The sequence below is a fragment of the Eubalaena glacialis genome, chromosome 3, assembly GCF_028564815.1.
Source record: "Eubalaena glacialis isolate mEubGla1 chromosome 3, mEubGla1.1.hap2.+ XY, whole genome shotgun sequence".
NCBI classification, from domain to species: Eukaryota; Metazoa; Chordata; class Mammalia; order Artiodactyla; family Balaenidae; genus Eubalaena; species Eubalaena glacialis.
Genome location: NC_083718.1, coordinates 159,146,018 through 159,172,867, shown reverse-complemented (window position 1 = coordinate 159,172,867; position 26,850 = coordinate 159,146,018). Strand labels below are relative to the sequence as shown.

At 54.3% G+C, this 26,850-nt stretch overlaps 2 protein-coding genes across 3 annotated transcripts in view; both read left to right on the top strand.

Moving 5' to 3' along the window:
* Positions 1-19,309, top strand: part of ST3GAL3 (ST3 beta-galactoside alpha-2,3-sialyltransferase 3) — a 224,011-nt gene extending 204,702 nt beyond the window's left edge. For both annotated transcript variants that reach the window (XM_061184331.1, XM_061184330.1), the window contains 3 exons: positions 12,510-12,656; positions 12,835-12,981; positions 18,235-19,309. In XM_061184331.1, coding sequence (XP_061040314.1) covers positions 12,510-12,656; positions 12,835-12,981; positions 18,235-18,324 — 384 coding nt within the window. In that variant the 3' untranslated portion in view covers positions 18,325-19,309. The remainder of the gene's footprint in view (positions 1-12,509; positions 12,657-12,834; positions 12,982-18,234) is intronic.
* Positions 19,310-24,038: 4,729 nt separating this feature from the next.
* On the top strand, positions 24,039-25,211 carry ARTN (artemin). The gene is made up of 3 exons (XM_061186680.1): positions 24,039-24,117; positions 24,407-24,551; positions 24,625-25,211. The coding sequence occupies exons 1-3, from the start codon at positions 24,058-24,060 to the stop codon at positions 25,083-25,085; spliced, it is 666 nt and encodes a 221-aa protein (XP_061042663.1). The 5' UTR covers positions 24,039-24,057; the 3' UTR covers positions 25,086-25,211.
* The last annotated feature ends 1,639 nt before the right edge of the window (positions 25,212-26,850 follow it).

The window sequence follows — 26,850 nt, the reverse complement described above, 5'->3', positions numbered from 1 at the left end:
AGGCCCGACCTTCCAGCTTTTGTTCAGTCCTTGGGGAAGTCGGAGGGATCTAAGAGGCCGGCCAGGGCCCCACTTCATGCCCAGGGGGACTGGGCCCTTGAATTTGAGAGACAACGTGGTTGAAGAGGAGAAAGCAGCTCAGGCCTTGGAGTCATACAGACTCGGGTTTAAATTTAGACCCTGTCACTTGTTAACTGGGTTCTTAGACAAATCACCTAGGCCCCTTAGACTTCATAAAACAGGAGTAGTACTACCCATCTTTCAGGGTTGGTTTAAAAATTAAACAAGATGAAGTATAGAAGCACCTAGCATAGTGCTTGACACTTAGTAAGTACTGTCTGTGGCAATTATGAATACTATTTATTATTTTATTATTATTATTGGTGGTGGTGCTATTAGAAAAGCCCAGTTGCACTAGGGAGTGAAGTCTTTGTCTCGACTGTAGGGCCTGACCTAGGAAGTGACCTAAAAGCGGGGGTCAGAGGCCAGGCCTAGAGGAAGGAGAGACGTGGACCTTCTGGTGAAAGGCCGCAGGGGTGGGCTAGCAATCTAACACAAGGCAAATGGCCACCAGGTCCCCGCATGTGAGGCCTTATTGGACCAGGCCTGAGACAGGGACTGAACGTCCATCTGCACCTAAACCTGTGCTCTGTCCAGGCCTGAGAGGGATACAGAGCCTTAGGATGGGCTCTGCCTAGCAGGAGCTCAGTGTGGACACCACCTTGCCTCTGGGGAGACTCCGTGCAGGGCACCTAGAAAGCGTGGTGAGGCTGGCAGACACCGTTGCCTCCTACCGCTTGACAAGGCCTCTGCTGAGCCAGCTCGATGCTCCGCACCCCACAGTCTCCTTTCCAAACCTCTGAGACAAGCTCTCCTGGATACCATTTCCTTTGCAGCCATTTCCAGTGGACACAGCTCTTTCTCACAGATCCATTATCCCCTGTGAGGGCCAGGAGGACTCCCTGCACATTCCCCATCCTGCATCCTGCCCATGGCTCCTCCCCTACCATGAAAGGTGCTCAGGGACTGGGGCTCACGTCATCATCCCCTGTGCTCCTCCTCATCACCGTCATCCATAGCCTCGTGCTTACTTCCCTCATGATCCTTGTTATTATTCCTCCTCCTTTTCCTCCTCCTGCTTCTTTTCCTCCTCTCCCTCCTTCCACCATCCTCATCATAGACGTCATTTATTAAGATCTTCAGTTTGCCAGCTTCCTTTGAATTCCTTTATTCAGTTTTCACCATGACCCTGTTAGATAGGTACTATTATGATCCCCATCTTGGGGTTTAGGAAACTGAGGCACAGAGAGGATGAGTTACTTGCTAAGATCACACAACTAGTTAAGTGGTAGAGGTGAACTCAGACCCAGCTCTGGATGCCATCTCCTCCCACCTTCTCAGGAACTGTCTTTTTTCACTGATCTCTTTTCTTACCTCTTTACTGGATCTTCCTCTCACATCTATAAATTTGTTCAGCTATTTTTTTTTTTCATTTCTCTCACCACAAAAATGAAAGCCCCAGGGACTTCCCTGGCAGTCCGGTGGTTAAGACTCCACGCTTCCACTGCAGGGGGCACAGGTTCAATCCCTGGTTGGGAAACTAAGATCCCGCATGCCACAACGCAGCCAAAAAAAAAAAAAAGAAAGCCCCCTCTTCAGCTGGTATTCACCCTTTCTCCTTCCCTTCTTTTTCAAGTTTCTGGGAAGAGTCATCAGCTGTCCACGATACATATCTCCATATTTTCCCCCTTCTGTTTCTCAACGCTCTCCAGTCTGTCTTCCAAACCTATCCCTCTATGGCAGTGACCTTCTGATTCTAAATCCAGTGCCTCACTTTAAAGGAACAACTTGTCAGCAAATATTCAGTGAGCATTTACGGTGTACTGTATGCAATGGTAAGTTCTAGGGATAGTCCTTGATTCTTACAGACTCATGGCTAAAATCCTGGGAAGCATGCTCAATTCTTCCATCTCCTCTGCCTTCTCTATTCAGTCATGCAGCCTCCAGATCTGTGGTTCTCCCTTTTAAAAATGTCTTCCTTGGATTATTTCAGCAGCTTCCTATCTCCCTGCATCCAATCAGGCCTCCCTCCAATCCATTCTCCGCACCTGTATCCAAAAGAATCATCCTAAAGTGTCTGTCTGGTTGGTTCATTCTCCTGCTTAATGGGTCCCCGTTGTCCACATGCAGCAGTTCTCAGAGTGCCTTCTCCTTTCCAGTAGCATCAGTATCACCTGGAAACTTGTCAGAAATGCATTTTGGGACTCCACCTTAGGCTGTGAATGAGAAACTCTGGGGGTGGGCCCAGCAGTCTGTTTAATGAGCCCTCCAGGTGATTTGGATACAGACTCAAGTGTGAGAACCACTGGCCTGCAGGGTAAAATTCCAATTCCATAGCATAGCACTCCATGCTCTGGGCCCTCCAACCCCTTCCTTGTCCTGACCGCTCCTTCTTGCACCCAAAATTACTCTCCACTCTGGCCATACCAAAGTATATGCCCATTTCACACCTCCATGTTTTGTCTGCTTCCCTTCCCGAGGCTGTATTAGATGCTTCTTTTCTGAGCTCCCACGACACTCATCAGTCTGTTATGCATAAGGGTTCTCTTATCCATCAACTCTTATAAGCCCCTGGAAGGCAGGGACTGTCCTGTTTATCTCTGTACGCCCATCACCGCCTGCAGTGTTTGCGACAGAGTTGGCATGCATAAACGAATAAATAAATGTGGAAACTGAGACCCAGAGGAAGGCAGGAACTTGTGGCAGAGTCAGGATTCTAACCCAGATCTTCTGACTCTCAGTGGGGGCTCTTTCCTCGCAAGTAGGCCGCCTCCCTCCTCTGTTGCCCCAGAGATCATTCTTTTAGATTCGGACCCTTGCGTCCTTTTGCTCCCCTCTTGCCTCTCCTGGGCACCTCTCTCCTCTTAGCCATGTTTGATCTTCTTTCTGAGGTTCCGAGATCATTCTCCTTGATAAAAAAAAGTGAAAACTGAACAGTCCCTGGCCTCTGCCTCGTTCAGTTGTCTGTTGGTATCACACAGCCAGCCCCAAGCCGACTCCTCTTTTTGTTCATTGCTTTTTCCAAATATAGCTTTCAAAAAGGTTTCTGACCCTCTCCTCATAGCATGCATCAAAATAAATTCCAAATAGATTAAAAAGTAAAATATAAAAATACAGCCAAAGGAAAGTAGTACTTTTGAAGAAAGTAGAATAGAAATCACATCCCTAGAGGGAAGAGAACTTTCAAGGGACAGCAGTGCTAGGAAAAATCAGATTTGATAATATACGAACACTTTAAACAACAACCAAAAAAGACTGGATACCACAAAACTTTGAAAAGTATGTCTAGGAAATATGACAAATGGTTATTATCATGAAAGTTGACAGGAAAACCATTAGGACCCCAGCAGTTAATGAGCAGGAGACTGAACCGATCACACAGAAGGAAATATAACTAGTAAACAACGGAAATATAACTAGTAAACCACAGAAATATGTTTAACCTTCCTGGCAGTCAGAAAATTCATGTGAAGGCGACAGGATGCCATTTATCACCTATCATGTCTTCAGGGAATGTGTTTAAATTGTAATACATGATTCTGGCAAGAGTGCAAGTGACAGGTGCTCTCAAAGGCTACTAGTCAGAGTGTAATTGGGGACAAGCTTTTTGGAAAGGAAATGACGCTTGGCACCAGGAGCCATCCCCCAAGGGAAGGAAAAATCTGCCTACAAAGGTTTTTATTATAGTGTTATTATAATGGCCAAACTCAAATATAACCTAAGGGGTTTATTATGAAAAGTATGGTTCAACTAGCATACGGAGTATAAAGGAGCAGCCCAGTGACCCTGCAGAGGCTGCGGGCACCTGGACCAGCCAGCACAGCCGCTCCCACTCTTGCTCCTTTGGTGTGGGTGGGGCCGCTGCAACAGCACTGGATTCAGTATCAGGAACGGATGCCTCTGCCTCAGGCCCCGTCTCTTGAGTTTCATTTTCCTCTTCTGTACAATGGGGATGGTGAAAGCTTCCCGGGGTGGCTCCCAGATACACCGCTGCAAGGAGCCAGTGGGACAGTGCACTGACAGCCCCTGGCACACTGTGCTCGCTGCAGTGGCGAGCACCTTCTGAGAAGGTCAGTGCTTGCCTTGCTGAGCCCCTCTTCAGGGCTCAGAGGGAAATGCCCACCCCAGTCCCATCCTCCCCTGCTAGACCATCCCCAGGTACTGGAGACCTCAGAATTTCTTGCCCCAGCAATGCCAAGTCCACTTCTGTCCTCTTGAGGGTAGAACACACCTCCCTGTGCAGACTCCGAAGTCCAAGCAGGGATGTTTGCAGAGGCTGTAAGCCGAACTTGGATGTGTAAGCTGGGCAGTCCGCACACGTACTTCCCACAGCGTGAGATGGGACCAGGGTGGGAAGGGAACGGGAGGGCAGGCTGGGGCTAGCTCTCCCTACACCATGGGCCAGCACGGGTCTCCGGGAGTCAGAATTCTCAATTCAAACCTGGCCTTCCAGATCGTTTTTCAAGGGAGGATAGAATATATTTTATTCAACAGCTTGATACCATGATTAGTAACTGTCACATATTTGGAATCTAAATCTTAGACGTGTGGTATGTGGACATCCATTTGTAATTTTGTCCCTAGCCCCACAAATCTTAGGGATTTGAGCCTTCACGGACATGGTGGCAATGGCTGGAGGTGAGGCTGGGTAGACGGGACAGACGGTGAAGTGTCTTGTCAGCCAAAGTCACATCAAGGAGCTTGGACTTTGTCCTGCGGACTAACAATAGCAGAAGCTAACGAGCTGCCTTTGTGCCAAACATTATGTGTGTGACTTGTAACTCTCATGGCACAGAAACACTATGAAGAAGGAGCTAGCCTGATTTCCCATATTCTTAGATGATGATAATGAGACTTTGAAAGGGTAAAGAACTTTCCGAGGGATACAGAGTTAGTGGTTAGGGTTCAAAAGCAGACCCACAGAATTATTGGGGCAGCCCAATCCGCAAGCAGGGTTGGGCTGAGGAAGGCGGGAAGGAGGCAGTTGTGGGATGGATCTGCACAGGAGCCACAGACCTGGTGTTGCTAGGTTCCTGGGGACCTGGGAGAGGGAACCATCAAGGGAGAGTGAGCATTCAAGTCTGAGTCATTGTGGAGGAATGGTGGTGGCTGGATCCCTTGGGGGAAATGGATTAGATAAGAAAACAAACCTTTCAGGGCCTTGGTTTCTGTAGGAGGGGATTAGACCAGATGTTCTTTTTTGTTTTGTTTTTTGGGGGTTTTTTTTGGTTTTTTATTGGAGTATAGTTGATTTACAATGTTGTGTTAGTTTCTGCTGTACAGCAAAGTGAATCAGTTATATACATATATCCACTCTTTTTTAGATTCTTTTCCCATATAGGTGATTACAGAGTATTGAGTAGAGTTCCCTGTGCTATACAGTAGGTCCTTATTAGTTATCTATTTTATATACAGTAGTATGTATATGTCAATCCCAATCTCCCAATTTATCCCTCCCCCCGAAAGCACTTTTTTTTAATTAATTTATTTTATTTTATTTATTTTTGGCTGCATTGGGTCTTCGTTGCTGTGCATGGGCTTTCTCTAGTTGCAGCGAGCGGGGGGCTACTCTTCGTTGCGGTGCGCAGGCCTCTCATTGTGGTGGCTTCTCTTGTTACAGAGCACGGGATCTAGGCGTGCAGTCTTCGGTAGTTGTGGCTCACGGGCTCTAGAGCGCAGGCTCAGTAGTTGTGGAGCACGGGCTTAGTTGCTCCATGGCACGTGGGAGTCTTCCGGGACCAGGGCTCGAACCCTCGTCCCCTGCATTGGCAGGCGAATTCTTAACCGCCGCGCCACCAGGGAAGCCCCGAAAGCAAATTTTTTTAAATTAATTTTTACTGGAGTATAGTTGCTTTACAATGTTGTGTTAGTTTCTACTGTACAGCAAAGTGAATCAGCTATATCCCCTCTTTTTTGGATTTCCTTCCCATTTAGTTCACCAGAGAGAATTGAGTAGACTTCCCTGTGCTATACAGTAGGTTCTCATTAGTTACCTATTTTATACACAGTATCAATAGTGTATATATGTCAATCCCAACCTCCCAATTCATCCCCCCCACCCCCCGCCCAGACCAGATGTTCTTAAAGGTCTCTTTTTGTATGATGGTAATCAATGTTTTGAGGGTTATTTGATGTCTGAAATATTATAGAATATATTTGTACAGAAAGTAAATGGCTTATATATAACAGAGACTCATGTATTTGTTGATTGGTTGATCCAGGTTAATCATTAGTTCTGAAATATTTTGTACATCTGTAAATAGCTCTCTTTTCAAGCTCCACTTCATTTTACTTATAGTTTCCTTGGTATGTCACCTTGCTCTTCCTCCCATTTTAAGTTTTATGCATGTGAACATTTTGGGGATATGTCTTCTTTGTATATATTTTAAATAAGTATAGCAGATGTTTTAAACCTCTTTTTGGCTCTTTCTCATATCATAATAATTATACCATGTATTGAGATATTTGTACACAGCCCTGTCTTTCCTCCTGGGTTACAAACTCCTTTTGAGTAAGGAAAAAAAAAAAAAAACAGACCCGTGCTCTTAATGATCCTGACAAGCTGTCTCAGTGGGCGGTGGAAAGCCTCTGAAAATTTTAGCCCTGAGAGTGTCAAGATCAGATTTGTGTGGAATTGAAGGAAGGCACGATGGAGGCAAGGAGGTCTGGTGGCTCCTGGAGTGACCCCAGTGAGCTGGTGACCTGTCCTCAGGCAGTAGCAGCGGCGGCGGGGGGGTGGGGGGGTGGTGTAGGCAGGAGTGAACACACCTGCCCTTACTCCTGGCTGCAGAAAGCCAGCCACGGTCAGGCTCTCCACTCCCAGACCTCTCATCTTGGCATGCAGACTGCTTCTCTCCCCACAGAGAAGGAGGAAGAGGCTGCAGGAGAAGCAGCCTGCAAGGGCGCGGGCAAGCACTGTGGGAGCCCGGCTGGGCAGGTACTTCTTCCCAGATGCTTTCCCCCTGTTGCTCCTGGCTGTTCTGACAAGAGCAGAACGAGTTGCATCAGCAGGAGACCAGCGGCTCCACGCAGATGAGCTGGCTCCAGGCTGGACTGAGGCAGGGACATTCCTGGAGGAGGGATTCAACCAAGCATGCGGCCCACAGGTGGCCTTGAGGAGGGGTTTGACCATTCCAGGCCAGCGTCATTGGCTGGCTTTATAGGCCTCTGTGCTGTGTCCTGTGGGTCAGGGAAACGAGATGTGAGAGGCCTTGGGCCGTTTGGATAGGCCTTCTGGAACAGGGCTGTGTTCCGGTGGCAGGCTTGGCAGTGTCACCCAGCAGTAGGAAGGCCTCCAACACCCACTGCCCTCCTGCAGGGGACCCAAGGACAAAGCTGGCCCCCGTTTGAGTGTGTGTATGTCTGTGAACTGGCCTGTGTGTGGCCTCTAACATTGCTGGCCACACCCTCTGCTTCACTCTTGGCTTCTGTGACACTCAGAATCATAACAGACAAGATTTATTGAGCCCTTGCCATGTGCCAGACATGGTGCCAGATGCTGTAAAATGCACAGCACTTCATTTAGTCATCACGGCTATCTGGGAAGTGGTCTTGACGTTCCTGTTATGCACGAGGAACTTGAGGCCTGAAGAAATCCTGTGACACGCCCTGGTTGCGTGATGCGGAATCTGGATGTGGACGTGGGTCTCCCAGACTCCAAGGCCCACAGTCTCCCATGGCATCACGCCCTCCCTGCGTCTCCTCATCGCTCTTACTGTTGGTTCTCAGTCTCCTCCGCAGGCTCCTCTGCTCCCACCGACCCCTTCAGTGTTGGTGTCTATGAGGTTCTCCTCTCTTCTTGCCCCACACAGAGAGTCTCAGTCTCAAGTCACCAAACGCCCTCGCTTTCAGGGACCCTGCTCCCTTTGGCAGTGGTGTGCGGCGTGTTGTGTGTGTGTACCTGTGTATGATTTTTCTGAGACGGGGAGCCATGGCTTTTATTTGAGAGACGGGCTGCAGTTGTGGTTACTTGGTATTTGTCTGACACAGTGATGCCCCAGCCAGATCTTGGTCTTCCTGTTCCTCCTTTCCCTGGGATTCCTGAGGAGGCCCTGCACCAGGACAGTGACAGGTGGGAAAAATAAAATAGCGGTGCCGGGTCCCCGTGCCCTAAGGCAGCCTCTCTGAGACTTGAGTCCCGAGCATAAGACTCGATCCCACCCCCACCCCACCCCCTCCCCGACCCCGTCCCAATCTTGCTGTCTGCCCGAAGGCAGTAGGAGCTTCAGCGCTCTTAGAACAGGTGAGCAGAGCAGGGACGGGAATGCCGGGCCTGCTCCAGGGAGGCAAGCTCTGCCTCGGCGTACCCGCCGCTGCCTGCGCACAAGGAGCCAGAAGGAGCTGTATGTGTGCCTGTGACTTTGCATTTCCTACTAGTAAATGTGACACACGTATCCTCAAATCCAAGAAGTCACATGAGTTGTTTCCCCTCCTGGGAAAGAGTAAAGATGGGAAGAGAGGCAGAAGCCTCCCCTCCACCTTGGAGCGTTTGTCAGCTTCTCAAAGGGGCTTGAGATCGTAAGCTAATTTCCTACCATTTCACATGGTGGTTACATATGGGACCCTTAAGCACATGGGAAAAGCCAAGAGATGTTGTCTCAGAGAGGGAATCTCGTGTCACAGAAGGACCCAGGCTCTGAAGTTGAATCCAGTTCAGATTCTCCCCAGCTGTGTGTGCCTCGGGGCAAGGCCCCTCGCCTCTCTGAGCCTCAGTCCCCTCTGTGAAACAGGATGCAGGGCACCAACCGGAGTGACCCCTAACTCACCTCAGCGCTTCTGGCGGGTAGAAGGGAGGCCCCATCCATCCTCGACTAGCCCCCCAGACCTCCCAAGGTGGGAACAGCAGTGCTGATAATAAATGGTGTGGCAGAAAGAACACCCATCCTGGCATCACGACGTTGGGTTTGCATCTTGGTACAGACTCTTATGTGACCTTGAACACGTTGCTTCATCTTGGGTCCCGTACCTGTGAAGTGGGTGAAAGTTGAAGAGACATAAATAATATCTATGAAAACCAGCCTGTAGTCTCCACACCCCCAGCTGTGCCATTACTGCCTCTCCCTCCCTTCCCGAGCAGCCCCTGCCCTTCCTCCTCTTTAGGGATATGTGGGCAGGCGTGGGCAGGGACCCGGGGTTGTAGGGCGCGGGGAGGATGTTGGGACCTGCTGGGCTCTGGAGAAGGGACGGGGGCTGTGCTTTGCTCAGCACAGACTGGTACCTGCCGTTCCTTTCAGTACACGTCTGATCTTCCCAGGAGGGGCTTCTCCCCAGTTCTGCATAAGATCTTGGCCATTTCTCCACCGTTCCCTTTCCTGCTGGGTCTCACTGTCCTGACCTTTACCCCCTTACACACACACACTTCTCCTGGACACAGAGGGAGGCACAGGAGGAAGCCGGTCTGGGGTCTGCTGTTTCGTCTCACTGGGGCTGAGACCCAGCGAAGTTGGCCCTAAGGGCCCATCCTTTGAGCTGACGCTTGGAGGATGGATAGAATTTGCCCGAGAGAGAGGTGTTGCCAGAGATGGGGAGACGTGAGGAGGGGGTGGCTGGAGCAGACAGTCCATTGAAGGCCGCAGAAGACAAGCCTGAAGAGATGCTGAGGGCAGTGGAGGAGCCGGGATGGAGTTCATGTCCCCTTACACACCCGCGGCCGGTGCTGCGCTGCTGGGCCACAGAAGTGAATCAGATGTGAGCCCCTGCCCTGGGGCTAATGGCGGTGGTGATAGTAGCTGACCAGTGACTGTGAGCTGGGCACTCAGCCTGAATTATCTCATTAAGTTCTCACAACACAAGATAAATACCCTTAGTATCCCTGGTTTATCCATAGGGAAATGATAGTTTTCTTGCCCAAGGCCTCCACACAGTTGAGTGACCAGAGCTGAGTTTGGATCTGGGCCCAAGGATCTTCTGTCTTAGTCAGCTCATGTTGCTATAACAAAATACCAGAGACTGGGTGGCTTATAAACAGCAGACATTTGTTTCTCACAGTTCTGGAGGCTGGAAGTCCAGGATCATGGCACTGGCAGACTTGGTGTTTGGTGAGGGCTTCCTGGTTCATAAATCATTATGTCCTCACTTGGTGGAAGGAGCGAGGGATCTCTTGGGCCTCTTTTGTAAGGGCGCTAATCCCATTCTTGAGGGCTTCACCCTCAGGACCTAATCACTTCTCAAAGGCCCACCTCCTAATACCATCACCTTGGGCATTAGGTGTTCAACATAAATGAATTGGTGGGGGGGGGGGGGAATGGGCCACAAACTTTCAAACCATAGCAGATCTTTTTTTTTATAAATTTATTTATTTTATTTATTTATTTTTGGCTGTGTTGGGTCTTCATTGTTGTGCGTGGGCTTTCTCTAGTCGCGGTGAGCAGGGGCTACTCTTTGTTGTAGTGCATGGGCTTCTCACTGCGGTGGCTTCTCTTGTTGCGGAGCACGGGCTCTAGACGTGCAGGCTTCAGTAGTTGTGGCACACAGGCTCAGTAGTTGTGGCTCATGGACTCTAGAGCGCAGGCTCAGTAGTTGTGGTGCACGGGCTTAGTTGCTCCGCAGCATGTGGGATCTTCCCGGACCAGGGCTCGAACCCATGTCCCCTGCATTGGCAGGAGGATTCTCAACCACTGTGCCACCAGGGAAGCCCCTATAGCAGATCTTAACTCCATATTTTATCACCTCCCAAAGGTTAGAGGTCATTTCTACCTTGGGATGAAGGTATTCAGGAAAGACATGAGAAAGGAGAAGATGCTGAGTCTTAAGAAGCAAGTAGGGTGGATCAGGTGGGTGGAGGTGAGGAGACCGTTAGAGACAGAAGGAGCAGCATCAGCAAAAGAATGGAGGCACGAATCAGCAGATGCGGACTTAAGATGGGCTGAAATGAAACCTGGAGCAGCAGACAGGGTTACTGGCTAAAAAACTCTGATCTCCTGTGGGCAGTGGTGATGTGATCCGGTTTGTATATAGAAAGATCATTCTGGCAGAGAGCAGAAAGTGGTTTGGGAGGCAGAGGTGGCCCATTCTGGGCACTCATTTTGGGTGAATGGAACTCAACAATTATTTTGTACTTTTCCAGTCACTCTACTGGGCTCTGGGGGCGGTTAGTGGCCAACAAGACAGACAGTGTACATGGCCCATTATAATAGTCCATTTGCAAGATGATGAGACCTGGACTTTAGGTGGTAGCAGTGGGCTTGGGAGGAAAGGATGGATCCGTGGGATTCTATAGAAAATAGAATCAAAATGACCCAGATGACCAGTAGGACAGAACGGGCTGGAGAGATGAAGAGGGATGCAAAGTCGATTCCCAGGCTTCTGGTTTGGAAGATTGAGTGGACAGCAGAGGTTAGGGAACACAGAAGGAGGAGCAGATCTGGGGGAACCAGAAACAACTGAGATGTCCAACAACAGACGGGTTGCTTACATAGGCTATGGGACATCCCTGGGACATCTCTCCAGCCTACAGGGTTGGTTTGTGACTTTCTCCAGCAGTACTCAGGAGCCCAGTTGTAAGGGTGGGAAAGGTGGATGTATGGGCTGATCTAAGTTCATGGTTCCCCTGGGCTAGGACAATAGAATGACAAGGGGCAGGGAGTTGAGGGTGCTCACGAGAGAGTGGCTGAAGCGATATACTCAAGGGACTAGACCAGGGAGGGCTCGTGTACTGAACAGAAAGGCAGGGCTGGGAACTAGAGGAAGGGAGAGAGGTAGAAGGAGAGGAATTTGTGGCCCTGGAGTGGACCCTGGGGTGTCAGGTTTCAGAGCTGATGCCTTTCCAGTCCGGTACTGAGATCCCTCAGGGAAGAATCATCCCATTCTGCAATTAAAGAACTGAAGCTTAGGGAGCTTGTCACCTGCCCAAAGTCACCCAACTCCATCGGTGGCAGAACTGGGGTTGGAGTGTTGTTTCTGCTCTGCCATACTAGCTCACATTCTGTCTTTATTTTTCAGGTTCACTTTAGAACAGTTGACTGAGAGCGAGGAAATTCAGCAGAAGGGAAAGGAGGCGAGCCCAGCAGAGCAGATAGGAGAGAGAGGGCAGGCTCCTCCTGGGCCCCTCAGTAGCGGCGAAGGGGAGGGGTACTGCTGGGCCGTTGGGTCTTCCTCGTGGCCCAAGACCCCCCACCCCCCACCCAAGGCCAGAGCAGCACAGCCCAGTGCCCCACGCCCTGTGCCCCGCCCTGCAACTCACTTGGTATCCTCCATCCACACTGGCCCCACTGTGTGCTCGCTGTGCCCTACCATGTACCTTGTCTCTGCCACACATCCTGTGTCCCCAGCACCCACCAGGTCGTCCGTCCTCCAGCCATGTTTGTTCCCCATGCCCCAGGCTCCCTGTACCTACCTCATGCCCCCCACCTTGTTTCTCATTAGCCTGTACACACTTCGGGTCCCCACCACTCACCCAGTCCCATCACAAGCTGTGTGCCCGCTCATGCCCACTTGTGCTGTGTCTACAGAGCGCGTCAGATGGCTTCTGGAAATCTGTGGCCACTCGGGTGCCCAAGGAACCCCCTGAGATTCGCATCCTCAACCCATATTTCATCCAGGAAGCTGCCTTCACCCTCATCGGACTGCCTTTCAACAACGGCCTCATGGGCCGCGGGGTGAGATGTCTGGATCCTGGGAGAGGTAGAAGGGGACCTGGGCCAGAGGTGCCTTGGGAAGGAAGGACAGGGCGGCAGGGTGGGGACAGAGGATTCAGTTCTCAGGAGCAGAGCTGAGCTCTGGAGAGCTTCGCTGAGGGTCTCAGCCTCACTCTGCACCCCCTTCCCCTCCGTCCAGAACATCCCGACCCTCGGCAGTGTGGCAGTGACCATGGCACTACACGGCTGTGATGAGGTGGCAGTTGCAGGCTTCGGCTACGACATGAGCACACCCAATGCACCCCTGCACTACTATGAGACCGTGCGCATGGCAGCCATCAAAGAGGTGCAGGGCTGGGCGGGGGACAGTCCCTGGGCAGGGCGAGGGAGGGGTCAGTGCCAGCACGAAGGACGGACTCTGACTGCGTGTGTACAAATGAATGGTCAAGGGACGAGCCAGCTTCGGGTCTGGCTGCTCAGAGCTCCCTGAAAGGCCCTGCCCCACCCTCAGCTAAGTTGGGTCACCAGGCATCCATCCCTACCTGCAGGCCTCTGACCACCAAGCATCCTTCTCCCTGAACTTCCCCTCCCTGGCCCTCTCCTTGTCCTGGTCCAGCCCCTGCCTCCTCCTTGCTGCTCCCCAGCCATCACATGCCCATCTTGGAGCAAGCTCACAGCCCTCCTCTCTGCTTCGATTCTCCTCTTCCCTCAGAGGACCTCCTCGCCCCCTCAAACAACCCACAGACCTTACCTCTCCGTGCCAGGATGCCCCCATACCTCCTCCACCCTTCCCCATGGCCAAGCACTAAAGCTTTCTAGCACCCAGAGTTGCTTCCCGGGTGATTCATATGTTCAGGTACCTTAAGTTCTCCCAGTCAGCTAGCCTCTCCTGGCACCTCTCCCGTCACAGCAAGAGCCCACGTGGAAAATCCAAACGCCTCTTACAGCACCCTTTGCTTCTACCACTCATCTCCCGCTGCTCCCAGCCTGGACCCTGGGCGTCTGGGGCTTGTGCTTTGAACAGCTTCTCTACTCCTGCACCTGGGTGGCGAGGGTTGTTAGTGTCAATCTCCCGGAGTCCGAGCAGACTCACGGTTCAGCCAGCGCTCGTCCCTGCTCATCAGTCTCTCACATGCCCGTCTCCAACCCCACTGCACTGTTCAGGCCTTATGCTCCCCAAAGCTCCCTCCCTCCCTCCCCTCCTCCACCTCCTCCACCGTGAGAAAACTGGAGAAAACTGCAGCCCCAGGGGTGCTCTGCCCCTTCGCCCTCCTCACTCCCACTCACCCTTCGCCCCTCGCAGCCTGGCTTCCCCCTTCACCTGACATACCTCCCACCAAGGTCACCAGTGACTCAAGGCTGCCGAGTCCAAGGGACACGCATCAGTCAGTCCCGCCTTTTCTGATCGCTCTGAAACACTTTCTGTGTTGACCGGCCCTTCCTGAGACGCTCTCCTGCTTAGACTCTGAGTCGGTCATTTCAGTGCTCCTCCTGTTTCCCTCGCCAGGCTCTCTCATTCTCTTCCTCCGTGTCCTGGATTTCGGTGCATCCCTTAAGAGTCAGCATTAGCTAGGGCTCCATCCTAGACAGTCTTCTCTTCTCACTCCGCATGTTTCCCAGGAGATTCACATCCCCATCCTTGGCTTCCGTTCCCATCCATATTGTCATAGGCTTTTTGGGTTCATTCAGGCGGGCTCGAGTAATTGCGAGTTATTTCAAGGAAATAAGAGAGACTTGGGAATCTCATGAGAAGCCAGAAATAGCCTTACAGCTGGGCCTCCTGTTGCCTGGAATGGGTTTCAGGAGTGGGAAGCTCATCTTGGGTCCAGGAGAGCCCCTGACCTGTCTTAGCCCCTCAGCAGTGGCTCCAGCCCTGCCTCATTTTCACCAGGACCCTGGTGGTCTCTCCGTCTCTGCCTCTCTTCACGTATCTTCTTGCTGCTTCGTCCCCTGCCAGCACCCACTCCAAACTTCTCTCACTGCTTTTACCTGCCCCCTGGCTTCTGTTTGGTCTCTTGGTCTCTTACATATTCCTTTTATATAAACTTTATGTAAAAGTTTTAGGCAGAAGGTGAGAGGCCGCAGACGTAGGCAGTAGCTGGATCATGAAGGGCTTTCTCTGCCACGGTAAGGAGCGTGGACTTTGCTCTGAAGGCAGGAGAGAGCCATGGACCAGTTTTAGGCTGTAGATTAGCATGTAGTAGGGTCACTGTGGCTGCAGCGTGACCTAGAGGGTTCCAGGCAAGAACAGAAACCAGTGGGGACACTGTCTCAGCAGTCTAGGCAAGAGATGAAGGATCCTGCCCTGGAACTGTTCAGTGATGATGGGAAGACAGAGGTAAGAAACGGTTAGGATTTTAAATCAGCAAGGCCTGGAGGTGGCCTCCATGCAGGAATGAGGTGGAAGGACACCACCTTCCCTGAGGTGCCCAGTGGAGGCTGTTCCCTTTCTGCCACCTGCCACATCTCAGTTGTCAGGCCATTGCCCCCGCCCCCCTTCCTCATCCTGTAGAACTGCCTGGCTCTGAGGCTCACGGCATCTGCTGCACCACCTCCATGTGGAGTGCTGAGTGCTGGCGATGAAATCAGATGGCCTGGGTTCAGAGCCTGGCTCTGTACCTTCCTTTGCTTATCAATACAAGGGGTAATGTTAGGTCTGGGAAAGAGTCGATGTGATAATGTATAGAAGAGGCCTGGCCATGGTAAGCGCCCATACGTGTTAGCCACTGTTATTAATATTATTGTTTTCACTCCTACTTAACTCTTGTTACCTCTCAGCACCCTAGAGAAGTCACTGAAATGCTGTTGCTTGGGTGTAGGGTCCCTGTTGTCACCTCGGGGTATCTTCAGTAGGCAAGTGAACCATTCCGTGCCCTGGCCCCACCGTTGCTTCACCTCCACCCAACTAATCAGTCCATTCTCCAGGCCCAGTGAGAGCCTGGGGATGTGAAGACAGTGGGGCGAGGACCGAATGCCGGCGGGATATGTGAGGGGTGTCAGAGGCGTTCATAAAGGAGGAGAGGACTTCCCTGGCGGTCCAGTGGTTAAGACTCCACACTTCCAATGCAGGGGGCGCTGGTCTGATCCCTGGTCGGGGAACTAAGATCCCACATGCTGCGCAGCACACCCAAAAAATTAAAACAAAACAAAACAAAACAAAAAACATAAAGGAGGAGAGAGAGTAGAGAAGGGTTAGAAGTTGCAGGGTTGGGGAATTCTCTGGCGGTCCAGTGGTTAGGACTCTGCGCTTTCACTGCTAACATCTTGTAAGCTGTGTGGCGTGGCCAAAAAAAAAAGAAGATGCAGGGTCGTGGAGACCAAAGGAGGGAGTGCCTACAATGTCCAGCACTGCAAGGAAGTCCCAGGAGATGTGTGCTGAGAAGTGGCCGTCAGATGTACCAGCCCCAAGGGACTGAGCAGTAGCCAGAGGTTGAAGTGGGCTCGCACAGGAGTCTGCCATGGGAGGGAAATCTGGGCTGGAAATGAGGATCTGTGGGTTGTGAGCACAGCTGCTTTTCAGATACAGGGGAGGCACGGATGAGGTTTCCCAGGGAGATGACAGAGGAGGACATGCGATGGTCAGGGCAGAACCCTGGGGGCACAGAGATAAAGATGGGAAAAGAGCTGTGAGAAGGAAGCCTCCTCTGCGAGCGTGGTCTCTGCATCCAGAGTCAGGGGTCCTGGTGAGGCTCCCAGAATCCTGCCCCAGCCCGTGGACAATGCAGGTGGCGTAGTGAGGAGAGCGCTGTAAGCTCCTGTGCTGTGTGCGCCGGGGAGAGACTGGGAAAAGAGCGCCAGAGAGGCGGTGTTGCCTGGTCGGAGAGAGAGATGCATCCAGGCAGACTTTTTTGTTTGCTCTGTTATTACGAACTTTGTCAAATGTATTCAAAGTATAGAGAGTAAAATAATGCACTCCCACGTACTGTCACCTCCCTCCCCCAGGTATCAACACGTGGCCGGTGTTGCTCAATCTGCTCTTCCTCTCACGCCTCCCCTCCCCTCTGGTTATCAGGAAAGAAGTCTCAGACATCGTATCATGCCAGCCATAAACATTTCAGTAAATTTCTCTAAAAGATAAGGACGAATTTTTTCAATATTATACCATTATCACACCTGGAAATTTAACAATAATTCCTTGATATCATCAGATATCCAGTCCTCTGCTGACCTTTCAACCCTCAGGGACTCCCAGTGGGTGTTCTTGAAACTGACCCATCAGATTGGTTACTTCTCCCTGGGGAGTGATGCAGGCATGGGTTAAGTAAAGAGCTGTATGAGTTTCTATGCTCGCTTGGATCCTGGCCCTGCCATTCTTCCATGCCTCCATTTTCTTACCGGGAAAATCTAATTTCATTCAACACATATGTACTGAGCACCTACTCTGTGCCAATCAGTCCCTGCCTTCAAAGACAGACAGTGAGCCAGATGTTTGAATCTTCAAGGAATGAGGGTGAGTCACCCAGTGGTCTGCAACGAGGATGGGCAGTTTGCAGACGGCTGAGGATAATGCCAGGAGCCAAAGGAGCCAGAGGTTCAAGGGAGTACACAGGGACAGTTGTGTAGATGCAGCAACAAAGAGTGAGGAAGAGCCTGCCACCTCCAGGCACCATGAGTGTGGATGTGAGGGAAGAAAGAGCGTGTCTGGGGGATGCTGTCCTTGGGGGCAGCCAGGTTTGTGGTTAGCACAGGAAGTTGAAGGGGGTGTTCAAAGAAGAGGAATATAGGGGATTTTGCCCAAGTTGCAGACTGAAAACATTTGGAAGGTTGGAGGAGGTTGACTGGGTCATATAAGGACCAGATAAGAGCTGTACGTTCTCCACACCGGTAAATAGTGGCTGTGAACATCCCAGGGTGAGCCTCAGCGCTGACGGATGCAACAGAGCGGTCAGCTTTGTTCAAACTGTGACAAGGCCATTGGCTTTTGTTGTTCCTTTATTCATTCAATCCTGTTTCATTCTTTGAGAGACTTAGTCATCACAGCTTCCTGGTGAGAGTACTGGGGAAAGGAGAGAACCTGAGCCTAGGTGCAGTCTTCCCCAGGAAAGCCCTGGAAGGCAGCGTCTTCCCTGCAATTTTCATATTAACCGTTAAGATGAGCCTCTGGCCCCCTGGCTCCTCTGGTCTGAGAGGCAGGATTTCATCAGCTGCCCCCAGGCCTGGAGAGTGGATTGCAGCAGGCCAGAGAATGACTAAGCCACCCCGCACAGTTCCCTTTCCAGCAGGGTCCAACCCCAGGCCTGGGCCGGACCTAAGTGACTCACATTGCCTGACCTCAGGGTGCCTAGGACCTAGGGGCCCGGAGAAGCCGCTGGGCAAGGACAGGTGGAAGGAGTGAGAACCAGGTTGGAAAGCCTACATCTCTAAGACTTGGAAGAAGTTAAGAGGCCGGGGAAAGGGGTTAGAAGGTTATTTTCTCCAGGTCCTGGGAAGGAAGGAGGGTGAGCTGTAGCACCTCTAGGGCAGACGTCCCACAGTCAGAGCATCGGAGGGTGGCGGTCTGAAGTGGGCATGGAGCCCTGGGAACCTGCGTTCTAGCAGGGCCACATCCCAGCAGCCACCTGGGCTGCCCAGCTGACCACTGCTCCATCTTTCCTTTCAGTCCTGGACGCACAACATTCAGCGAGAGAAAGAGTTTCTGCGGAAGCTGGTGAAAGCGCATGTCATAACTGACCTAACCAGTGGCATCTGAGGTGGACCCAGCACGTGGCCACAGAAGTCCAGCCACCGCCACCTGCCCACTTCATTGGCCTCGGTCTGGCTCTGCCTGAGAGGTGCAGGAGCCTTCAGGCCCAGAGAAGGACAGTGCCAAGTGGCCCCAGGGGTGGTGAGGCCTTGGTGGCACCAAGGTGGCACCAAGAGCTGTGGCAGCCAGAGCTGTGTCTGCTCAGAGGCCAGCCTCAGAGACCAGCACTAGGCCTCACTCTCAGCCTGGGTCCTTGAAGCCAGAGGGCCAGGAGGCCACTGGCCATGCCCAGCGGGCCCAGCATGCAGGAGGTGGACATTAGGCAGCAAGGCTGCTGCCAGAATCATTTCGCCAATCAGTGTTCAGTGTATTATCATTTTGTGAATTTGGGGCGGGGGGAGGGTAGGGATAATTTATTTTTCAATAAGGTTGGAGATGTCAAGTTTGGTCTACTGGCCGTGCAGAAGGAGACCCACTAAAGGGCCCCTCAGGCAGTGGTACCAATGGGCTCCCTGTAGAGTGGGAGTGCCAGGACTAGCCTGTGCCCTGCTCCGGGGCTACAGGGAGGTGGGCAGGATCTCAGGCCAGCCCCCTCCAGCTCATGACACTGTTAGGCCTTTCTTGGGGAGCAGATGGGATAGTCCCACTCAGCAGCCCCCAGCTGTCCCACAGGGAAACCCTGGAGCCATCCTTTAAGCCAACAAGATGCCCCTGGGCTTGAGTGGAAAGAACTTCAGAGCTCGGGCGGTGAGGCCTGGCCCAACCTGATGGGAAGGCCCCTCCCTCCCCAACTGCAGCCGACCCAAAGGACAGTGCCCCAGGCCTGGAGTGACCAACTTGGCAGCTGTTCTTGGTTTCAGCAGTGAGACTGCCAGGTCCTTGGGTTCTGCCTTTAGCCTGGACCAGAGGGAAGTGAGGCTCAAGGACCTCACCCAGGCTGTGGCAGCCATCCTGAGCAGCCATCATGGAAGCAATAAAGCTCTTCCCTGAACCTGGCCTCCTCTTGCTTTCTCTGACTTTCCTGGAAGAAACAGGAACCTGGGGCCTCAGCAAGTATGCTAAACCCAAGGGCCATCTCTCCAGCCCTCCTGGGTCCCTTTCACTTCTCGTGTTAGCTGAAGGACCTGGGTAGCCACCTAGGGGCCTTCTGGAGCCTCTCCTGTCCTATAGCCATCCTGCACCCTCTTTGCCTTAAGAGAGGCAGTCCAGGGGCATCAGGACATGCCCCAGAATCTACCCTGCTGCCTCCTACAGGAGCCAGAGTTCAGGGGATTGAAGCCCCAGCCCGAGCACAGTGCCTCTGGGTCACCACAGCCCCAGCACTACAGGGACAGAGGCTCCTGCAAGCACAGGAAAGTTGCATGGCCGAGCCCCCAGCACACGGACCTAAACCACTCCCGGCAGCTCCGCTGAGCCCTGGAAAGACATGCCTTCCCCCTTAGCACACAGGCACCTGGTCTCCCCTCAGGACCCCTCTTTCTGCACAGAAGAGGAAGGCACAGCCCATCTCTAGGCCCCCTCTGGCAAACATTATTTTATTATTATTATTTTTTAAATTTATTTTATTATTATTATTTTATTTTTATTTATTTTTGGCTGAGTTGGGTCTTTGTTGCTGTGAGCGGGCTTTTCTCTAGTTGCGGCGAGCGGGGGCTACTCTTCGTTGCGGTGCGCGGGCTTCTCATTGTGGTGGCTTCTCTTGTTGCGGAGCACGGGCTCTAGGCGCGTGGGCTCAGTAGTTGTGGCTCGCGGGCTTAGTTGCTCCGCTGCATGTGGGATCTTCCCGGACCAGGGCTCGAACCCGTGTCCCCTGCATTGGTCTTAACCACTGCGCCACCAGGGAAGCCCCTCTGGCAAACATTAGAAAGGACATCCCAACCTTACCCCCTAGAGCCCTGGAATCTGCTCTCTCCCTTCCCCAGCATTCCTAGGCAGGCCTGAGAAAGGCCAATGCACTCCTGCCCCTGAGGCCATAGGCCTGGGAGTGAGCTTCCTGCCAGAGCTGCCACGTGGCAACAGGTGGGGCTGACTGGCCCCGTCACCTCTTACCTGACATCCCAATCCAAGTGCCATTCCCTTCTGACTTCCCACATGCCCCTTTACTGCTGTGCTTTGTGCTCAGACAGAAGCTTCCTCAGCCGAGGGGAAAGTGAGGCCCTGACTGAGGGACAGGGAGACCCAGAAACTCCCTTCGATTCTGCTGGAAACAAGGCCACTATGATGCAAACTCCAATGCTTCCTGTGTCCTACGTGAATGGCGCCCCCTGGAGTTGTGCAGGGCATAGGCTGCATGCCAGCAAGCAGCAGCCCTGGCTGATACAGCCCTGGGGCAGAACCCCTGCACCCCCGCCCCCCTGCCCGGGCAGCCGGCTTGGGGAGGCAGCAGAACACAGAGCTGCTCACCGCCTGACTGCCTGGCCACCTGTCCCACAGGGGTCCTGCCGAGCCTGGGACAGTCAGGCTTCTAGTCCCCACCACTACACATTAACTGCCCTCCCGAAAGCTGTGGTTCTCCGCCTGGCCATACACCAGAATCACCTGTGCAGATGTGGACAACTGCACATGCCCATTCTGATTCAGGTCTGGGGTGAGGCCCAGATTCGGGTAGTTTTAAAAGGTCCACAGGTGGTTCAGATGCACAGCCAGGGTACAGCTGGTCCACACATGTTCCCTGAGCACTATCAGCTTCACCCACGGCTTCCAATTGTCAGTTGGTCAACGATTCCCAAATTGCCATCTCCAGCCCAGCTCTCTTCGCTTTGCTCCAGGCTACAAACTCAGTCACTTCCTGAACATTTCCACTAGGATAATCCACAGGTCCCTCCAGCCTGGCACGTCCAACACTGAACTGATGAGCTCCTGCCCCCAACCTATCCCTCCTTCAGGAGCCCCAGCTGCCAGAATGCATCCCCTCCTCCTGGTCACCCAGGCCAAAGGCATGCCATCCTACTTCCTCACCGCATCCCATCAGGCACCAACTGAGTTTTCAAAAAGGTGTGTTCCTGAAAGAGCCCACAAAGCCCCACACTCTCCCCACAATTCAGCTTCAGAATCCTCTCTCCCCCAGCAGCCTCCTGCCTTACCTCCAAACCACCCTCCCCACCACAGCCAGAGCCAGCCACTGAAACGCACGTTGGATCACACCATTCTCCTGCCTGAAACCCTTCAGTGGTCCCCAGTATCACTGGGATAAAGTCCAGACTCCCTATTAGGACACACAGGATCTGGCCTTTCCTTACCTCTATCCATGTTACCCACCCAACCTCCATCCCACCCACCAGCCGAACTGCCATAATTAGGCATCTGAAATACTAGCCTCCAGCTCCTACCTCAAGCCTCAGTGCAAAAGTTCCTCCGCCGGGACCCTCCCCTTCTTCAGCCCCCGGCACCCACTCCTACCAGCGCCGCTGTGCCAGGCTGAGCAGCGGTGTTTGCAGGCGTGTCTGTACTCCAAGCCCCAGGCAGCAGCGGAGGGGAGCGGCGGGGCCGCAGGAGCCGGGTCAGACCGTGAAAGCCCCAGCGCAGTCAGTGCCTCTCGGACTCAAAGAATGCAGTGGGTCTGTTGAGAGAAGAAACTAGCGGTGGATCAGAGAGAGCAGCTAGTGCAGAGCGGCCAGCCAGGACGGCGGGAACCCGAAGGCCGGTGGGCCAAGGCAGGGACCGGCCTGTCCCCTCCCTCTCCCGCCCTCTGCCCGGCCTCCCAACTCCCTACTCCCAGTGTCTACAAACTCCAAACACTCAGTGTCCATGCCGCTGCGCCGCCTGGGTTCTCCACTCTGTCCTGGGGGCCCTTCCCAGCATCTCCTCCCCGCCCCACCTCGGGGGACCTAGTGGAGCCAGGGGGACCAGATTCCAGAGGATGGAGTGGCTAGGTGAGCCCTGAGAGGTGGGGCGGGGCAGGGGGTGCTCGGGCCCCACCCCAGGATCCGGTGACGCCGGGGCTGGAATTTGACACCGGACGGCGGCGGGCAGGAGGCTGCTGAGGGATGGAGTTGGGCCCGGCCCCCAGACACGGTCCACGGGCTCCACCAGCAGCAGGTCCCTCGGGTCCCAGCCCTCGCTGTGTCCCAGACCCAGAGCCCTGCACTTGCGGTAAGCCGACCTGTTTGCCCACCTCTCGTCCCAGCCCAGGGGCTAGAGGGAGCGGCCAGGGTCGTCCCCCTCCACTCCTTTCTTACATCCTCCCTCTCCTGGGCCCGCTGTGCAGCTCTCCGCCCCTCCCAGCCCCCCGCAGTCCCTCTTGTCGCTTGTTGGACTGCGCTAGCCCTGCTGGCCCGCTGTAATGTGAGGCTCCCGCTGCTGCTACAGGGCTCAGACTGGCTGCCAAGCTTTTGGCTAAAAGGGGCACTGCCAGGTGCACAGCCCTGGGCATGAGCCTTTTGAGCTGCAGGGGAAAGCCCAGCACTGGTCCCAGGAAAGGTGCCTAGAAGAACACGACACAGAACCCCCGTGGTGAGTATCGGGGCTGGTAGATGGGGAGGAAAGGCAAGGGCTGGAGGACCAAGTGGCCCCAGATTGCCGGGAGGGAGACGTAGGGCCTGAGCTGCCTACGTCCCAAGAGACCTGCTCCTGGGCTCCCCCTAGTGCAGGGGGCCTTTAACCCTGCCTTGCCGGGCTTTCCCTCCATCAGTGAGAACAGTCACTAGCCTGGCTCCTCAGGCCCGTATTCGGTTAGCCGAGCACACCTGGCCCTGGAGGACCTCACCAGGGAGGACCGGCCACAGGTATGCAGACATTCTGTGTGCTTGGGGGTGGGGGTGGAGGTGACTGCTGGGACCAAAGAGCAGGCCAGCTAGTGAGGGCTCATGAGGCTCCAGAGAGGTGCTTGGGAGTGCCAGGCAATGTGGGCTCACAAAACCTGGTGGGACTCTGAAAGCCCAGCTGGGCTCAGGAAGGATGGTTCGTGGGGGAAACTTCTAGGAGCAGGGCCAGGCTGCCAGATCCAGGGGAAGCTGGAAGGGGTACAGACCTGGACCAGCTCTCAGGGTGGCTAAGCTCTCAGACCAGTCTCGTGTAGAAGCAACTCCAGGGAGTTGCTGGGGCCTGAGTCTAGCTGAAGGTAGGGGAAAAGCCCAAACCCCCCGCCCCCCCCCCCCCCCGTTTGAGTCCACAGGCTTGGCAAATGCTACCCCCTGGTGGCCATAGGGAGCCATGGCCTAGGCCTCATGTTCCTAGAGGGCTCATCACCCTCCACCATCTGCTGGGTGGGCAGCACAGGCTGAAGCCTGGGCCTCACTATCATCAGATAACTCAGGTCAAGCAGCAAGCACCCTAATTTTTCTCCAGGCCACAACTTCCTCCTCTGTGGCATGGAGAGAAGGCTCTCTGTGAGATCAGGGTGTCCAACTGCTCCCTTCTCCAGCCCTGCAGCACAGAGCAGGAAGGTCCCCTTCCCTGCACGGCTGCGTGGGTCTACCCTTGTGACCTTAGATAATTGCTGAGCTTCTCTGAGCCTTGTTTGCTCATCTGGAAAATGGGGATAATACCATTTACCTCATGGAGTTGTGAGGTCTGACAGAGGGAACAGGTGCAAAGCACCACGAAATAGGTTCTCGATGCAGCCACTTCTCCTGGGTTGAGCCCAGCTGCCCAAGCCCCTTGTCCCTCATCTGGAGAAGCTGAAGTGGAGAGATGACCTGCTCAAAGGATAACTCATCTCTCAATGTTCCAAGCTGCCTCAAGAGGAGGGTGGGGGAACAGGTCAACTACGGCTGATGGGAGTTCCTGGTGTTGACAGAGATGGAGCCTGGACGTGGAGGCCCTTCTGTGCTGCCCCTCTGGCCCCGGCCTAGGCGGCAGGTGAGTGGTTCTCCCAGTGACTCCCACCTGGTATTGAAGAAAGGTGGCTTGACTAGGGAGTGCAGGGCTCCCTGGGCAGGCGTCAGAAGTAGGTGGGGGAATGGTCAGGGAGGGGCCCGGCGGAAGGAGGAAGGTCAATGCCCTCCGGTGGTGATTCCTTACCCAGGCTCCCCGGGGCAGCTGATCCATTATCCTCCAACCCGAGCCCTTCCATCCGGCCCCAGCCCCTCCCTGCGCCCACCAGGGTTTCCTCCTCCCCCCTGAGGCTCCATCTCGTCTCTCCGAGCAGCCTGCCCTGTGGCCTACCCTGGCCGCTCTGGCCCTGCTGAGCAGCATCGCCGAGGGCAAGGCCTCCCTGGGCCCCGCGCCCAGCAGCCCGGTCCCCCGAGAAGGCCCCGCGCCGGCCCCGGCGCCCCCCGCGGGTCCCCTGCCTGGTAGGTGAGAGGGCGAGGGCGCGGGGCGGGGCGGGCTGGCCGGGGACCCGCGCGTGACTGCGTCTCGTTCCAGGGGGCCGCGCGGCCGGTCTGTGCGGCGGAAGAGCCCGGCGGCCGCCGCCCCCGCCGCCCACGCCCTCGCCCGCTGCCCCCCGAGGGCCCCGCGCTGCGCGGGCTGGGGGCCGGGGCGGCCGCGGGAGCCGGGGGAGCCGCGCGCGGGCCGCGGGGGCGCGGGGCTGCCGCCTGCGCTCTCAGCTGGTGCCGGTGCGCGCGCTCGGCTTGGGCCACCACTCCGATGAGCTGGTGCGTTTCCGCTTCTGCAGCGGCTCCTGCCGCCGCGCGCGCTCCCCGCATGACCTCAGTCTGGCCAGCCTGCTGGGCGCCGGGGCCCTGCGGCCGCCCCCCGGCTCGCGGCCCGTCAGCCAGCCCTGCTGCCGACCCACGCGCTACGAGGCCGTCTCCTTCATGGACGTCAACAGCACCTGGAGGACCGTGGACCGCCTCTCGGCCACTGCCTGCGGCTGTCTGGGCTGAGGGCTCTCTCCGAGGGTGTGCGGACGCACCCTTACCTGTGGATCTAACTGCCTGGGGCCGGCCGGAGTCTCGGCCGGAGACGGAGGCTTCGGCAGGGTGAGTGACAGACATCAGCCCTGCGGAGATAGAGGCACGACTGACCAGCGGCCCCAGGGCTCTCACCCTGCCGGCCTCAGCCCCGCAGACACCAGAAACCTCAGCTGTGGAGACCCGAGGACCCACTGCTCACAGACTCTGGCACTGACCAGGCCATGGACCCAGGACTCCTCTTCTGGAGAACCCAGATGTGTCAGGTTGCAGCCTCAGCCCAGGCCTGGGGGGACAGATCTGGAGACACATTGCAATTGTGTTGCCGAAGTGCCTGTGCTGGAGTGGGCCTTGGACTCACTCGTGGGAGCTCGACCCCTATTTATTACTTCTAAGTTATTTATTTACTTCTGTGGTTTGTCAGATCCTTTGCTGGGCTGTGGGGGCCGGATGGAGGTCACTCCCTGACCATCCCACTCACAACTTCAGGCTCACTCAGCAGTCATAGGCCTGGCCCGGGACTGCTTGTGCCCACCCAGCAGCTCTGGGAAATGAGGGGCATGGAACACAGGCAGAGTGAGTGACAAAGGTGTGTTCACCAGTCCCAACAGGCCAGCCAGCTCACAACCCCTGCACAGTCCCCAGCGGTTGCAGTCTGGGGTTACTGGTGGAGAAAGCCATACCCTTGAGACCTCAGGCGTGCTGCAGGCCTTGTTTCATGGTGAAGATGCAGAGAACCATACGTTGCCCCACCCCACTGTCACTCATCAGAGTCCAGGGCGCCCTGACAGGTGCATATCCTGCCTGTGCTTGCAGACGGCCCAGCATGGGGAGCTCACCACCCACATTCCGTGAAACAGCCCAAGTCAAGCGATGAAAAGGCTGAGGGTGGGGAAGAGGGTGCAGTGGGAGGCTGGTTTGGGGGGATGAAGCACAGAGCATCATGGGGATAAGAAGGCAGGAAAAGACTGAGGGTGCCTAGAGAGACCTGCATCTTGGGTAATGAACAAGGATATTCACTTATTCATTCAACAGATATTTATTATTTTATGTCAGATGCTGGGTAGAGAGCAGGGATACAGAAGTGAACCCATGATCTCTGCTCTTAAGCTTAAACCAGGAGAGACAGACAATAAATAATTTACATAAATAATATTTAAATTCAGTTTGGCAAACAGTATGAAAAGGACAAGAAGCTAAGAGGTACACACTCTCATCTGGAAGGAAGAAGAGGTTAATGCTGACCCTGGCCTTCCACACTGTCCCCAAGTCGTATCTAAGAAGTCAGTGCAATCCCTCTGAGCTTCTGTGTGTGTCCTGTGAAACCTTGTTCCCTGGGCCCAATGAATTTGTCCTACATGATTTTTTTCTTTGCAAATAAGATCAGGATATGTGTTTGGACGCATGCTGGGTCTGAGGAACCATGGGACATCCAGAGGGGTCGTCAGGAGGCAATGGGCTGTACTGGTCTGGAGCTGAGGAGGCAGGTCTGGGCTGGAGATTGATTTGGCAGCTGTGAGGACAGAGGCAGTAGCTGCAGCCAGGGGTGCACGAGGCACCATGAGAGTGAGGCACGTTGAGGCTGGGATCCCTCAGGCATTTGACCGCATTAACCAAAATTCCTTCGAGCTACCTAAGTGCCTGCCCGCTTTGGCACAGGGGCCCCCTTCTCCCAGGCTACAGTGAGGAGCTGGCCCGGGCTCTCTGAGGGCTGTATGCATTCCGGGTCAAGGAGGAG

Excerpts from the sequence above, each read along its gene's own strand:
- ARTN (XM_061186680.1), top strand. The coding sequence starts at position 24,058 with ATGGAGCCTGGACGTGGAGGCCCTTCTGTGCTGCCCCTCTGGCCCCGG. Across the intron at positions 24,118-24,406 it reads GGCCCCGGCCTAGGCGGCAG|CCTGCCCTGTGGCCTACCCT; the intron begins GTGAGTGGTTCT and ends CTCTCCGAGCAG. Across the intron at positions 24,552-24,624 it reads CCCCGCGGGTCCCCTGCCTG|GGGGCCGCGCGGCCGGTCTG; the intron begins GTAGGTGAGAGG and ends GTCTCGTTCCAG.